Source organism: Empidonax traillii, unplaced genomic scaffold (genome assembly GCF_003031625.1).
Source record: "Empidonax traillii isolate 1590-97213 ecotype Southwest subspecies unplaced genomic scaffold, ASM303162v1 scaffold419:size1009643, whole genome shotgun sequence".
Taxonomy (NCBI): Eukaryota; Metazoa; Chordata; class Aves; order Passeriformes; family Tyrannidae; genus Empidonax; species Empidonax traillii.
The window spans coordinates 349,557-362,788 of NW_020955612.1; the positions used below are offsets into that span (position 1 = coordinate 349,557).

Consider the following 13,232-nt stretch of genomic DNA (forward strand, 5'->3'; position numbering starts at 1 on the left):
GGACTTCTCCATGGTGTTCCCCATGTGCCCTCTGTGATATTTCTCAACAAGAACTCTCCTTGGTGACCCTAAGGATCCCACACTCCCTCAAAGAGGCTGGTCTGTTCTCACCATAGCACCTCAGAGGGTTTTTTACCACACCTTTCAAGTCTTTCCCACACCTTTCCCACAGGCTCATAATGTTATTTTGGAAGACAGGCTAAAAGATTATATATATATATATATATATATATTGCAGCTGTGTGTGAATGCCCTGCCCTAAGAATATGCTTCTGTTTCCAGAGGTTGGGAGCAGAGAAGGCTGTGGAAATCTCCCACATTAGAAAAGTGAAAAAACTGATTATTGCACATAGAAAGTTATCAGTCCCCAGAACATACACTTTGCAAAGTACAGAACAGGTAGGACTGCATGATTACCTGCAAACAGCTGTCTTGGGAATCATCCTGGGTCTGTCATTCCATAAGCACTAATTCTCTTCCACGTCCATCAGCAGTCAGTGTGTTTATACTGTGAAAAAATAAGTGGGAGACAAGGAATTGGTAAAAATGCTGGCTTACGCTGTTTTCTCCACCTTAGCAGCTGTGGGGAGGGCAACAGCAAAGTGGTTTGTATTTATTTAGGAAAAAGAGAAGGGATTCACATGCTTATAAAATATGGAGAGGCGGAGATTACAACTACAGAGTAGTAAGCTGTCATTAAAGCAGGAGCAACATGCCTGCTCTCCCACCTGCTGTGTCTTACCTTCCCAAGGAAGGGTCCCAGCTGTGCAGCACAGCTGGCAGCCTGTGCAGTCACAGGGAACGTGTACAGGGGCTACTGCAGGAGCGGGAAGGAGACGCTGGCCAAGTTCAGTGCTGCGTTTCCACACAAATATTTAGAAAGCCATTCAATGCAGGAGAGTCAATAGCAGTAACTAGACCTGTTTGCTCTGGAACTTGTCCCTCTGAAGTCACTCTTCCGGGGCTGACTGCTCATTTAATTCTGCGTATCCCCACTGAAACAACTCCAGAGACCCTCTCATTGAGGCAGTTCAGTATTTTCATCTATTTCTAATAAGCAGCAGAATAAGCTGCAAAATAAATGCGGGGTTGGTTTGAGCTGGTGTCGTGAGGAGAACAATGATAATCTACGGTGTGGTTGGGACCCAGATGAAATTGTTTCTGAGCCCAACAGAAGGAGAAAGCTGATTTGTCAGAAAGGGTAAAGAACAGCTTCAGAAAGCACAGTTCAGCTCAGCAGGGTGAGACAGAAGTTACACAGATTCAGTGCCTATCAGGATTTGATGTTTAGCCAGATAAGAGGGATCTCCTCCTTTTTTAAATATACTGAGGAAACAACCTCCTCAGCTTAAACAAATAAAACCCCAACTATTACACCAGCCCGGCTGGCAAGATTCATTCTATTGCCTAGAATGGTAGGGAGAGGAAAAATTTATTTGCCCCTCAAAAAACAGCGCAGGTTTGCCTTTCAGCAGTGGAATCACAGCAGTTAAGTTGGCCATTGCACCTCCTGCTTGGTCATGGCAAGAAGTTCATCACTTGAATTTCTGAGCTGGGAGAGGAAGCCAGAAACTTGCTGGCTGGCAGCAGGGCTTCACTTTAGGGTTTTTTTTTTAAGGATGATTTCAGCTCGGTAGCAAAATGTGATGTTTGAGTAAGGATACCACTGCCCTCTGCTGAGGGACGCGAGTGTTTCTCCCCGTGTGCTTCACCTGCCAGCAAACCCAGCAGCTCCACGCCTTGGAATGCGAGTGTAATTCCCGCTGCCTCTGTCTTTCCTCCAAAGTTTGCTGATCTGAATCTCTTGCACCAAATATTTTGAAAACTCCACGCCTCACACAGAGTAAAGAGGAGCAAGGGTAATTACACACAAAATCTTGACATGCTGATAGCAGAAACTGTGAAACTTGAGCCGGAGTTTTAAAAAAGCAGTCTTTATAATTTATAAACACTTCAGGCATCCTCAACAATGTGATATCTGCTGGAGCTAGTTTTCGGCTTTCCTGCCAAAATTCAGTCATGCATTATCAGATCAGGCTGAAGTCCTCCACAGTTTCTTAAATTATTTTCAAGTGGAACACTTGCCTGACTGAGTTTTGGCCTCTTAAATGCACACCATTATTTCTGGTTATGCAAAAATAGAAGCTCATTCAATCCTACATTTATGACTGGTTTTCCATTCTAAACCTAACATGGCTGTAATTTTATCAATATTGTTTTAAAAAGGAAAACATTTAAGTGGAACGTGTAACATTTTTAACCACTTGAGGGAGCTCCTTCATTTATCCATCAGGATGTTCCCATTCCTGCTTACACATTGCGAAATTCTAAACCACACTTTTAAACAGCTTATTATAGGATTTGCTGAAATATAGGAAAGCATTGAGGCTCTCGAGTGACTGACTTTAAAGCCCAGATAGAAGCTTTAAAGGAATTAATAATTTTGGTCAGTAAATGAGGGCATCAGAAACAGCCACAGCTACTCACTCCCTGGGGTGACTGTCACCAAACATTTTAAAATAGAAAATAAATTAGAATTACACAGAATTAAAAGTAGGCAGCTTTAATCACATCTATTTTGCATCAGTGCCAAAAATGACTGGAAGGAACAGGACCAGGCAGAGAAATAAAGAGAAGGAAATGAAGAACCATAAAATCATAGAATAGCCTGAGTTGGAAGGAACCCACGAGGATCATTGTGAAAACTCCTGGTCCTGCACAGGGCAGCCTCAAAAATCACACAAAGATTGTGTGAAAAAGAGCGTTTTCCAAAGAAAGAAAGAGGGAAAGAAAGAAAGGAGGGGGGGGAAAGCAGCACTCCCGAAGTCACATTGTTGCCTGGCACTGGGAAGGTTGAAAGCCCAGTGAAGTTGAGACAAAAATTGGGGTGTCAGATTCCCACACATTCCCACGTCAACAATGGGAACGACCACGTGGTGATTCAGCCAGGAGTGCTCAGGAACAGCTGTGGTTGGGCAATCGTTGAGCAACACAACTCGTAGGATTAATGTACAACACTCCAGAAAATCAAGATTACAAGCACCCTGGTGACAAGCAGGGTAAATGATGCAGCTGATGAAACAGGGCAACAATTTGGACCAGGGAAGACAACAGCAGATGATGGGCATGAGTGGCAGGAAGCAGAGGTGGCAGTTGCTCCTGTAAATACTGGGAAGGAGGGTAAGGAGAGCAGCCACTTTGCTTTTCAGCCTCAGTGAGCTGCAGGTAAACAGCCTCTAAAGAGAAGGGAAGGTGGGTGGTGGAACAGCTCTGCCAGGGAAAAACCCAGAGACCAGGGAGGGAGCTCAGTGCCCGTCACCCTGCGCTGCTTTGGCCTGGTCAAGAGGTGCTGGTCAAATCTGGTGGCCCCTCTCCACAGCCTCCTTACAGCAAAATGAGCAAAGCAAACCCGCTCTGAAGGGTAGCTGCACTTGTCTTTCTCCTTTTCCTGCCACACAGAGTTAGGCTTGTACTCACTGGATAAAACAGCGTCACCAATTTGTTGAACTTCAGGAAACTTTTGCACATGGGGATTTGGGGTTTTGGGTTTGTTTTTTTTTTTTTTTTGCTTTCCCACTTGCTCCCCAGCTGATGCTGGAACCCAAGCCACGTCACTGTAAATAGCTGGCACAGCATTTTTGTCATAAGGGCACCAGTAGTCACGTACAGCCTGACCCAACAGTATCTCTAAGCAGCACTGTGTTAAAGTTGACTTCTTAAGAACAGGGACAGGTTTATGTGAACATTCCTGCTGCTGCCACCCATGAAGCTATTTGCATTTCGGCAATTATAGGGTTCTTTTAATTTTTACAAGTTTTCCTATTAAGCAGCACGAAAGATGGGTGATGGGATAATAGTGCGAACACACATTGCAAACTAAATCAGGTTCAGACTTTTTCATTCAGTGGCTCTACTTAGAATCCCAAGAGATGGTATAAAACAACTTCTGAAAGTTCCAGCTGTTACAGATTTAAAAGTGTCTTGGGTGCATGTTGGTCAAAACAATATAATAATTGGTCTGATAAGATGAAATGCAACAGAAATGTTTTAATACCCCATTGCAGCTTTGTACCTCCGTTTGGGATGACCTTTCAAGGTGCACCTGGGAACAAATTGTGCACAGCACAGCCCTGAAATCATGAGGAGGAGGAGAGATGTGTACTTGGAGTAGGAGATTAGTGCCTTAGTTCTCCTGTCTTTAGGAAAACTTTCCCATTTGCAGCGTGAAATGCAGCTCCCGGGAGGTTACTAGAGTTTGTTTGCTGGTGACGTGTTCTGTGACTCACTGCCCGTCACGAGCCTGTGTCTGTCTGAGGAGACAGAGGGAAAGCGAGGGACAAACCCCAACCTTTCACACAGTTTTTGGCCCTCCAGAGCACGTCTGAGACTGGAGGGACAACTGTCCAGCCAGGCCCCTGCTTGGCTCTCCCAAACGCACGAGCTGCAGCTCCCACTCCCCAGGGTAACCCTTGTGAGGGGGAGCACTCCCTTGCCACAAATTCCCGCTTCTTGGGGGACTGGGGGTGCTGTTGAAGTTGGGGGACGCTCCACTTCTACTTCCCTGTAAAAATACCTACCCTGGCTCCCATTTGGAAGAACCTCCCTGGGGAGGACCCTTTGAGCCCGGGTGCTGAGGGAAGCACTTGTTGAGCAACCCTTGTGTTACCGCTGAAGGACGAGCACAGATAACATAGTCGGGCCCCGCCAGCCTTGGCTGAGGTGTCCTCCCAGGGCCTTGAAATACATTCTCCTTGTGCCAGGGTGTGGGGAGCAGGGGAGCCTGAGGGCAAGGGCAGACACTGCCCGTAGGGGTGACTGAGCCCAGGCTTGGGCTGGGTGGGCACAGCTGTCCCACATCCCAGTTGGTCCCATCGGCTGGACTGACACAGCCAGATCAACATCTGGAACTGGGACTGACATCCCATCAACTGGATTGACTTGCTGGAACTAGGACTGACTGACATTCCCTCAGCTGGATTGTCACTGGAACCAGGACTGGTGATCTCTTTTTCTTTCCTTCCTTCCTTTCCTCCCTTCTGTCCTCCCTTTCCTTCCTTCCTTTCCCTTCTTCCTCCCTTTCCTTCCTCTTCAATTAATCTCTTCCTCTCTCTCTTACCTCTCACCCTACCCTTTATCCGGAACCCACTGCCGTGTGCTTGCATAGCAGCTCAGGGGCCAACAGACCAATTTCCACGCCAAGTGTATAATTCACCAATAAAACTTTCTGACCGTTTGCGGACCCTCTGACTCTTGTCCCTCCTTTCGAACATTTGCCAGCCTTGAGGGTGGGTCGCCCCATTTCTTGGCGCATTATTCCCCCCCCCCCGCCTCAGATCTCCGGGAGAAGGCGGCGATCCCTGAGGGGATGGGGGGGGGGGGGCTGAGGGAATGGGGGGGGGGCGCTCCCCCCACGTGCGCCTCACGTGCCGCGCCCCCCGCCCCGCCCCTCCCACGCGAAGCCGCCTCCTCAGCCAATGGGCGGTGCCGCCGCTCGCCCCGCCCCCTGCGCCGTGACGTGTTCAAGCCCCGGGAAGAGGCCCCGGCGGGAGGAGGCGGGAAGGGGACCGGGAAGAGCTCCCGGCGGGAGGAGGCGGGAAGGGGACCGGGAAGGGGACCGGGAAGAGCGGAGCGGAACACGCGGAGGAGGGGAAGGCACCGGCCCCGCCGTCCCTGAGGTGATGCACCGCGGGGGGAAGGCAGCCCTGGCAGCGGCACCGGGAACGGCGCTGGGTCCGCGCCGTCCCTGCCCGCCCCCGGCGGCTCCCGGAGCTGTGCGGGGCTGGCGCTCGGGGGAGGCGGGTGTGTGCGGGGAGTTCGCGGGGCAGGAGCTGGCTCGGAGCCCGGGCAGCGCGTCAGGCGGGTCCCATCGGTATCCGCAGGTTTAGGGTGGGTTTTTTCCTGCCGGGTGTTTTGTTGGCGAGCTGGGGGTGACCTTAACTTTGCTCTGGGGGTGACCTTAACTTTGCCCCGGTCCCTGCCTGGACCGCGGGCAGCTCTGCCGAGACCGAGGATCTGCGAGTCAGTGTTATACCCCAGGGTCAAGGGCCGAAGGAAAACTTTGTGGGTCTGAATGGTCTTTGGAATAAGGTTGTTATTGTGTTCAGTGTTGGAGGCAGGGCGCTGGAACTGGGTGATCCTTAAGGCCCCTTCCAGCCCAAACCATTCCGTGATTCTTGGCTGTTCCTCACCGAGCCTTTTGAAATGCAAAGATGAACTTCCCACAGGGTGTTGCTTTTCTCCCAAGGCGTCTTATAATTAATTACCGTATTTCGAAAGGCAAGAATTAGAAGCCCAAGGTTTGAGAGCCCTTTACGAGTACAGTAACGCAGCCGTGCCTGTAAAATCAGGGCGTTCCTGGTGGGAAATCTGTTAATGGGTTTGTGGTTCTAGAAACCTACAGCTACAGTTGCGGTTGTGGATGTCCTACAAGTGCTCGGAGTGGGGTGGAGTGACTGTTAACTAATTGTGAGGAGCAATTTCCTCTTGTTGAGGAGATGAACATCTGGAGTTATCCTGGCATTGTGTCGCGAATGATTCAGTTCTAGCAGAGATTAGAGGAAAGGTCTGATGCCCTCTTTAGGATCTGATGTGCTGATAGTTGCTTAGGTACTATAATGTTACACCTCCATTCATATGGGAAGTAGACTGTGAAAATGTCTGTTTTCATAGATTTTTCTCTAGCAAAGTTCTTGTTTTGGTGTGAAAAAGGCTTTGTTGTCATCACTTAGCCTATCTGAATTAATAACTTCGAGTTGCTTAACTTTTTTCTTCCCCCCACATGATTTTTCCTTCTCCTATCCTGAAATCTGTTATTTTTTTAACTCCTTTCTGTTAACCTTCCAGTGAAACACTATAACCACCCTGCACTTCCTCACCTCTTGAAGAAGACGGAAAGTGTGCTGAGAAAAGAATTAAAGTTGTAGTCCCCTGTTAGAGCTGGAAAACCTGCACCTGTAAGGATCAGGAGGCAGTGAGAGGCTCCAGGTGGCCCAAGGAGTAGCTTGTTGGTGCATGAATTTGGAAGGCAGCTCGATTGGCCCATCCACTGCTCTGCAGATCCTGTTGCGTGATCAGAGTGATCCTTTCTTACCCTTTGATAGGGGTTTGGGCATCTCTGCCATGTAAGAACACACAGATTGGAATGTTTAGCTGCCTAGTTGTAAGTCCCAGGTGGGCAAAATGATTCTTTGCTCCAACATGATGCAGCTGTGTCTGTACTTGGAACCTTGTGGGAAGCCTGGGAAGTGTGAGGAGTCAGGTGTTCCTGATGGGGACTGATTCACTTTTAAAAGCAGGGGGTTTGCAGCAGTAACTTGTAAAGAGCTGGTAGGAAGTGGGTATGACCTGCCAGCTGCCTTTTGGGGCTGGTGAACACAGTTACTGTAGGAAGATTTGCCGTGTTCTTGTCTGGTTCTTTCTGTTCTTCGTGTAAGCTCTGTTTGCATTATGTAAATGATGACAACGTGAGCTCTCAGGTGGTGTGCAGAGCCAGCTCTGCAGCTTGAGACCTCTTGAGACACAGCTGAGAGGGGCAGTGCTGCAAGAAATGGTGATTGAATTAGTGACTTTGATTGGTGGTGGTGTTTCTCCCCTGTGTGCTGTGAGGCCTGCAAGGAGAATAGGAGACTGTTCTACTAGAGGGGCAAACACAGGAAGCTGAGTCCTGGAAACCTCTGATCATAGACTTACTTCCCTTTTGCAGAAGTGCCATGCTCTGTATTCTGAGGAAATCCATGCTGAAACAATTTATTTTTCCACAAGTGCATGAGTTTTCCTTGCCTGCCTGTAACAGCTCCTCTGTACTGGTGCACGTACACTGTTCACCAGCAGCCAAACACATCTGCTGCAGAGTTTGTGCCAAGGTGAAAAAATGCATTGAGTTTGGAAATGTAGTCACATACATGCCTGTGTGGTTTTCTGGGAAAAAATCTGAACGTTTTCCCTGGTTGTAGCTACATCTCCAAGAGATTCTTGAGCCGAATTTTCATGTGGAGTGTCCTGGGATGTTGCTTGGTAACCAAAGTAGAATCTCTTTGCGCCCTTCTTGTTAACTGATAATTTTGTTTTCATCCTGCTTGCAGTGCTTCAGGTGTTCCCTGCTGGCAGCTCTGTCCCCAGCAGCGACCTTTGTCATCCAATCTGGTGCAGTTCAAACATGATTCTCTTCCTGTTTCCCTGTGGTTTGTGTTGTCTGTCCAAGCAGAGCACAAGGATCCCCTGAGGAAGCTGCTCTTGCAATAACAACTGAAAACTTCACAGGAAGGTGCTTGGCTCAGGCAAAATACTGCTGGTGATTTGGCAAAGCAAACCTGCCAGATCTCTCAGAAGGCAAGTCCTGCTGTCCAGCTGACAGTCAGAAAGGATTTGCTTTTTGGTCTTTTAAAAGTTTTGCAAAGGCTTAAGTTACTGTAAACACTTCTAAGGTCTGCAGGGAGAAGGGGGAGCTGTGGGGAGACGTTTTGGTAGTTGTGGGGGAACTTGCTTGGTTACTTTGTTCCTTTACTGCTTGTAGTAAGGCAGGGGAAGTGGGATCCACAGGCACTGACTCACACGAGCGTGCTGAATTTCCTCCATCCGTGCTCTGAATTTGTAATGGAGGGAAGAAACTCGGTGTGCAAAAGGCTATGTGAATTTACTACTGAGCAATGTAAAGAGTTAATGAGTTTCTTCTGTCATTAATTATCTGCTCTCGTTTTCTGGCCTAGCTGGGTAACCATGGCAGGTGACGACTGTGTGAGGAAACGCCAGCCTGGCTCCACTGCACCCTGCAAGACCCCTGAGAGTGAAGAAACACAGAGGAGACCTGAGAGCGAGAGGCTGTTTCAAAACTCAAGCAATGGTGAGACTCACTGGTTTGGGACCAGCTGCACCTCTGGCATGTGATCTCTAAGGTGTCCCTCCTAGCTCATGGCTCTGGCCTCTTTGCTCCTTCATTTTGTTTTTCTCCTCTCTGGTGGAGCTCCCTGTGTAGCAGCTGCACCCCTTCAGCAGGTGTGGGTTGTTTGGAGTGCTGACCTGCAGAACTTTCCCTAGGGAGCTGTGCTGCAGTGCTTGCAGGGATCTGAAAACGTGATTAATTGTCAGAGGAGGAGGGGATGCATTAATGCTGTAAGTGGTGCAAATGTCTCTTGGCAGCACTTTTGAGTAATCCTGGTAAATGTATTTTCTGGGACTTCATCTCACTTCCTTTACAAGCTTTAAGTATGAGACTTTTAAAGATTAAACAACATGACGTTCAACATACCTGACAGACAGGTGGGGGTAGGATGGCACATGGAATGATTCTCAGCTCCTCTGGGGTTCTGGTGGTGTCAGGACAGCTCCCTTCTATCCAGTCTCAACCTGGGCTGCCAGAAAACAGAACAATAAACAGTTGTGTTTGTATTCATTTGTTTTGTGGTCACCTTAAAAGTTATGTGGCTTGTCGTTGGCTTTGTGGAAGGGTCACTGCTGCCATGCCCTGTCCCTTGGGTTGCAGGGACAGTTGTGTGGCACAGTGGGTGGTTTTGCCTGTGGACTCTGTGACTGTCTGTAATTCCTGGTTTATGCTGTACCACGTTCCAGCCCAGTGGTCAGCAATGAAACTGCAGCTTGTTTCCTTTCTCTTTGGGACACAGATTAAGCAAATAGCTAAAGTAGTTTATCACAATGTGCCACGTGAGTATAAGCTCCAAAACACTGATGGCACTGACTCAAGGACATAATTCTTACTGATATGCTTCTGAATATTGTCACTATTTCATAGTACTCCTTTCAGCTGAAACAGGAGTTGGAGCAAGTTTAAGTTTATGACAAGTTAGGTTTCTTTTTGCAAATAATACATTGGAGAGACAGTCATCCCACAAACTGCCTGGGGAACTGGGATTTTAAGCTGATGGTAGTACAGTAATTTTAACTGGGTCTGTCAAATGGAACTGTCTTGGAAAATTGCAGGGAGTTGGTGGCTACTGAAAAACAGTCATGATGGGTTTAGGAGTAGGCTAGTACCTTTTTAACCTCTTTTATGTACGGTAACTCCTTAACTGTTATGAATGAATTTGAGTTCTTGCGAGGTTTTGGATGAGCAATAAATATAGCAGTGATAATTAGTGCTTAATAGGTGGGTGTGCCTGTCTTTAAAGGTCTTTCCTTTCAGCACCTCTGAGATGTGGCAAAACATCACTGGAGGTGAGATGCTGTGAGTGTGGAGCAAGTAAACATCCTGGGGTGGATCTACTGAAAGTGTACTGAGCCTTCCTGTGTGTCCCTGTGCCTGCTGGGTTGGTTTGGAGCAGTGCAGTGTGGATTTTTAATCCTGTACGAACTGCTGTGAAGGACAGCAGGGAGGGATCCTGGTTAGTTAAGAGCAGGTGCATCTTGCCTGCCGACGTTGCTGCCGGTTGAGCAGAGGTGTCACAAAGTGTCACTGGTTTCTGTAGGCTCTTTGCTCAGCACGGTGATGGGGACAACACAGGGAGGTAGGAATCATGAGTCTGCTACCTTGAGGCATGGGAGGAAGATGCATCCCTCTGGTGAGGAGTTCCTCTGTACCAGGGGGTTAAATCAGCACCTCTGTGACCCAAACGGTGCAGCTTTAGGAAGTTGAAGTGTTCACGTGTTGGTGTTGTGGCCTCTTCATAGCGGCCCTTTCTATGAAAGCACGGCTGAGGTGGGAGGAATTTCTCCAAAGAAGCAGCCATAGATGTTTTTTCTCCTTCTTTTGTCCTGGCTCTTCAGTCTGAATGGCTGTTTCTAAGGCATTAGTGCTGCTGTGTACAAAGGCAGCGTGTTGCTCATGATCTGCTTGTCTGGCAACAGCCTTTTTGTGCTGTAGCATCTTAACGCTGGGTGTTGGGGAGAATTTTTACACAAGATGCATGTTTCTTGCAGTCAAGGGATTCCAGCCAGGTCAAGAATATATGCAAGTAAATATTGGAGTATCTTTGTGGCAGTTACTTCTGTAGAAAAGCTAAATCACTGCCCTGATTACCCACCCTTGATCCTCTCTGATTATAGCAAGCACAATCTGCTTTTTCACTGAAGAGTTCATGTGTCAAGGGCCCACTGAATGGTTTCCAGAAGTGTGTGAACTTTCTGCAGAAACTTCTGGACCTCTAACCCTTTCTTCATTAACTCAAATGCTTTGGCTGATACTAAATTGCTTAGAGGAATAATTTTAATACATGTATTGGCTTTAGAGCTACATTAGGTCTGACTCTTCCACTGGTATAGCTGAGGTTACTTTTTCTCTTGCCTCATCATTCTGAAGGCTGTCTCCTTGCTTGGCTTCCAGGAGTGAAGAGTTTGCACTCAGGTACACCCAATTTTATAGCACTATTGTTTCTATTTTGTAATTTGTCAGCCTGTAATTTCACTTCAGCAGAGTAGCTGAACTTCAGTCTGATATATCACTTCTCCTTGAATTGGCTCCAGTGTTGTAATTAAACAACTAATTTGGTCCTGGCATAGAGTCAGCAGATGATCTGGGTGGCAATAATCCCCTGTCAAAAGCCAGATCTCCTTAATGAGATTAGTCTTACATGTTTTCAGCTGGAGATACATAAATACAGAACTGTTCTGCCTAATGGGATATTGGTATCAGAAAGTACTGGTTGGACAAAAACTCACCTGGAAGGGGCAGAATAGAAACTGCAGGGGCAGATCTTAAAAGGTTAGAGAGGACAGGGATCCTAAGTGTGCATCTGAGTTCCCTGAAAGGCTCAGATTAGTCATTCAGAACAGTAAAATGGTGGGTTTGGGGTCTGTCCTTGTTTCCCCAGAAATCAGGAGAGGATTAGAAGTGTCTCTGGAGGCTGACCTGCAAACAAGCAACGTGGCATATCTGTTTGGTGTGAGTAAGGCTGTTTGGTAGTGCTGATCTTAGAAAGGGGTTGTTATCTGCCAGTGGAGAGGTTACTGTCGATCATTCTCGGTGCAAAAGGTCATGGTGATGCATGAGTTGCATGTGGCCACTGATGGAGGAGGAGGAGGAGGGAGCTCTCAGGGAGCAATTTGGAAAGCTTTAGGCTTTGCTGTCTGACTCACAGTAGTAAGTGTTCAGTGTATGAACAGGCTTTTTCTTGCAGATTAATGAATTTGGGATTAATGCTTGAATTGACCGTCTTGGATGTGTTTCTGAGATGGATCAAACAGAGCTGTTTTGTCCCACTGGGTTCTGGCAATTTTGTTCTCTTGTGTTTTGGAGCCTGTGGATTAGGTGAAGGTTTAGCAGTTTTTTCTGAAGAGCCTGTGGGCATGGCAGCATGATGTAGAGAACGCAGGTGTTTCTTCCTGCTAGTGAAGAAGCTATTTGTGTCCCATGTACCTTCAGAAGCGACTTTTTAAGCTCATTATCTCATCCAGCTGCAGTGCAGTGTCCTATGGCCTGTGCATTCTTTAAACAGGTCATTTGAGTCTAATATTAAACTTGCCTATATCTGCTGAGTGGCCAAATAAATTACCATAATTAAGAATAAGGCTCATTAACATCAAATTATTAATGTGTGTTGTACCAGATATGGCACTCCTCCCCTCCTCACAGTAGCCTTGCACTAGGTTGGCTTTAACTCTGCCTCGCTTCAGAAAACATCTTGAGTGTTTTTGGAGAGGGAGCCTTTTAGTCCAGGTGTCAGCAATGAAATCCTTCTGCCTGTGTTGCTCAAACCTCTTGAATGGTCGGTTTCCTATCAAGAAATTAGTTGGTTTTTTGTTGGATCCCAAGCTGCTGTACCAGTGGATCATATGAATGGTTTGCTGCTCTAGTCATCTCAGCAGTCACTTAGATCTGTAACCTGCAAGAGAGGGTTGGGAAGGGGACAGCGAGATCCTTTAGGAAAGGTAGTTAGTCAATCTTTTGTGAAACCTGAGTTGCTCAACTTCTCAACAATTCAGAAGCTTTCTCAATCTTCAGGTGATTTTTATTAGCCTGGTTTCCTATGGAAACAAAGTTTACATTCACATTGCTCATTTGTTTTTTCTTCTGACTTTTGAACCTACTTGAAATTTGGGCCGTACAGAGGGGTCAGTCCTACAAGATTGGTTTCTAGAAGCCCAAGACAAGTGGTCAGCTAATAATCTTGTTAATGTCCTTGCTGGTGGGAAGGCAACACAACTGCTGTGAAAGCTTCTCCCTGTGAGCAGAGCTCTTCCAAAGCAAACTCTGTTTCAGTGTCCTGTGGAATTGGCCACGATTCTATCCTAGTCTTCAAAGACAACATTTTTATCACTTGAAACATATTTCCTGTTTTCTTAAG

The 13,232-nt window shown here is 47.2% G+C and overlaps 1 protein-coding gene across 2 annotated transcripts in view; it reads left to right on the forward strand.

Moving 5' to 3' along the window:
- Positions 1-5,629: 5,629 nt before the first annotated feature.
- Positions 5,630-13,232, forward strand: part of SOAT1 (sterol O-acyltransferase 1) — a 27,113-nt gene continuing 19,510 nt past the window's right edge. The window contains exons 1-2 of one of the 2 annotated variants that reach the window (XM_027894165.1): positions 5,630-5,675; positions 8,706-8,839. In XM_027894165.1, the coding sequence (XP_027749966.1) occupies positions 8,716-8,839 (124 nt within the window). In that variant the 5' untranslated portion in view covers positions 5,630-5,675; positions 8,706-8,715. Of the gene's footprint in view, positions 5,676-7,675; positions 7,863-8,705; positions 8,840-13,232 lie in introns of those variants that run through there. The other variant, XM_027894164.1, reaches the window with a different exon arrangement.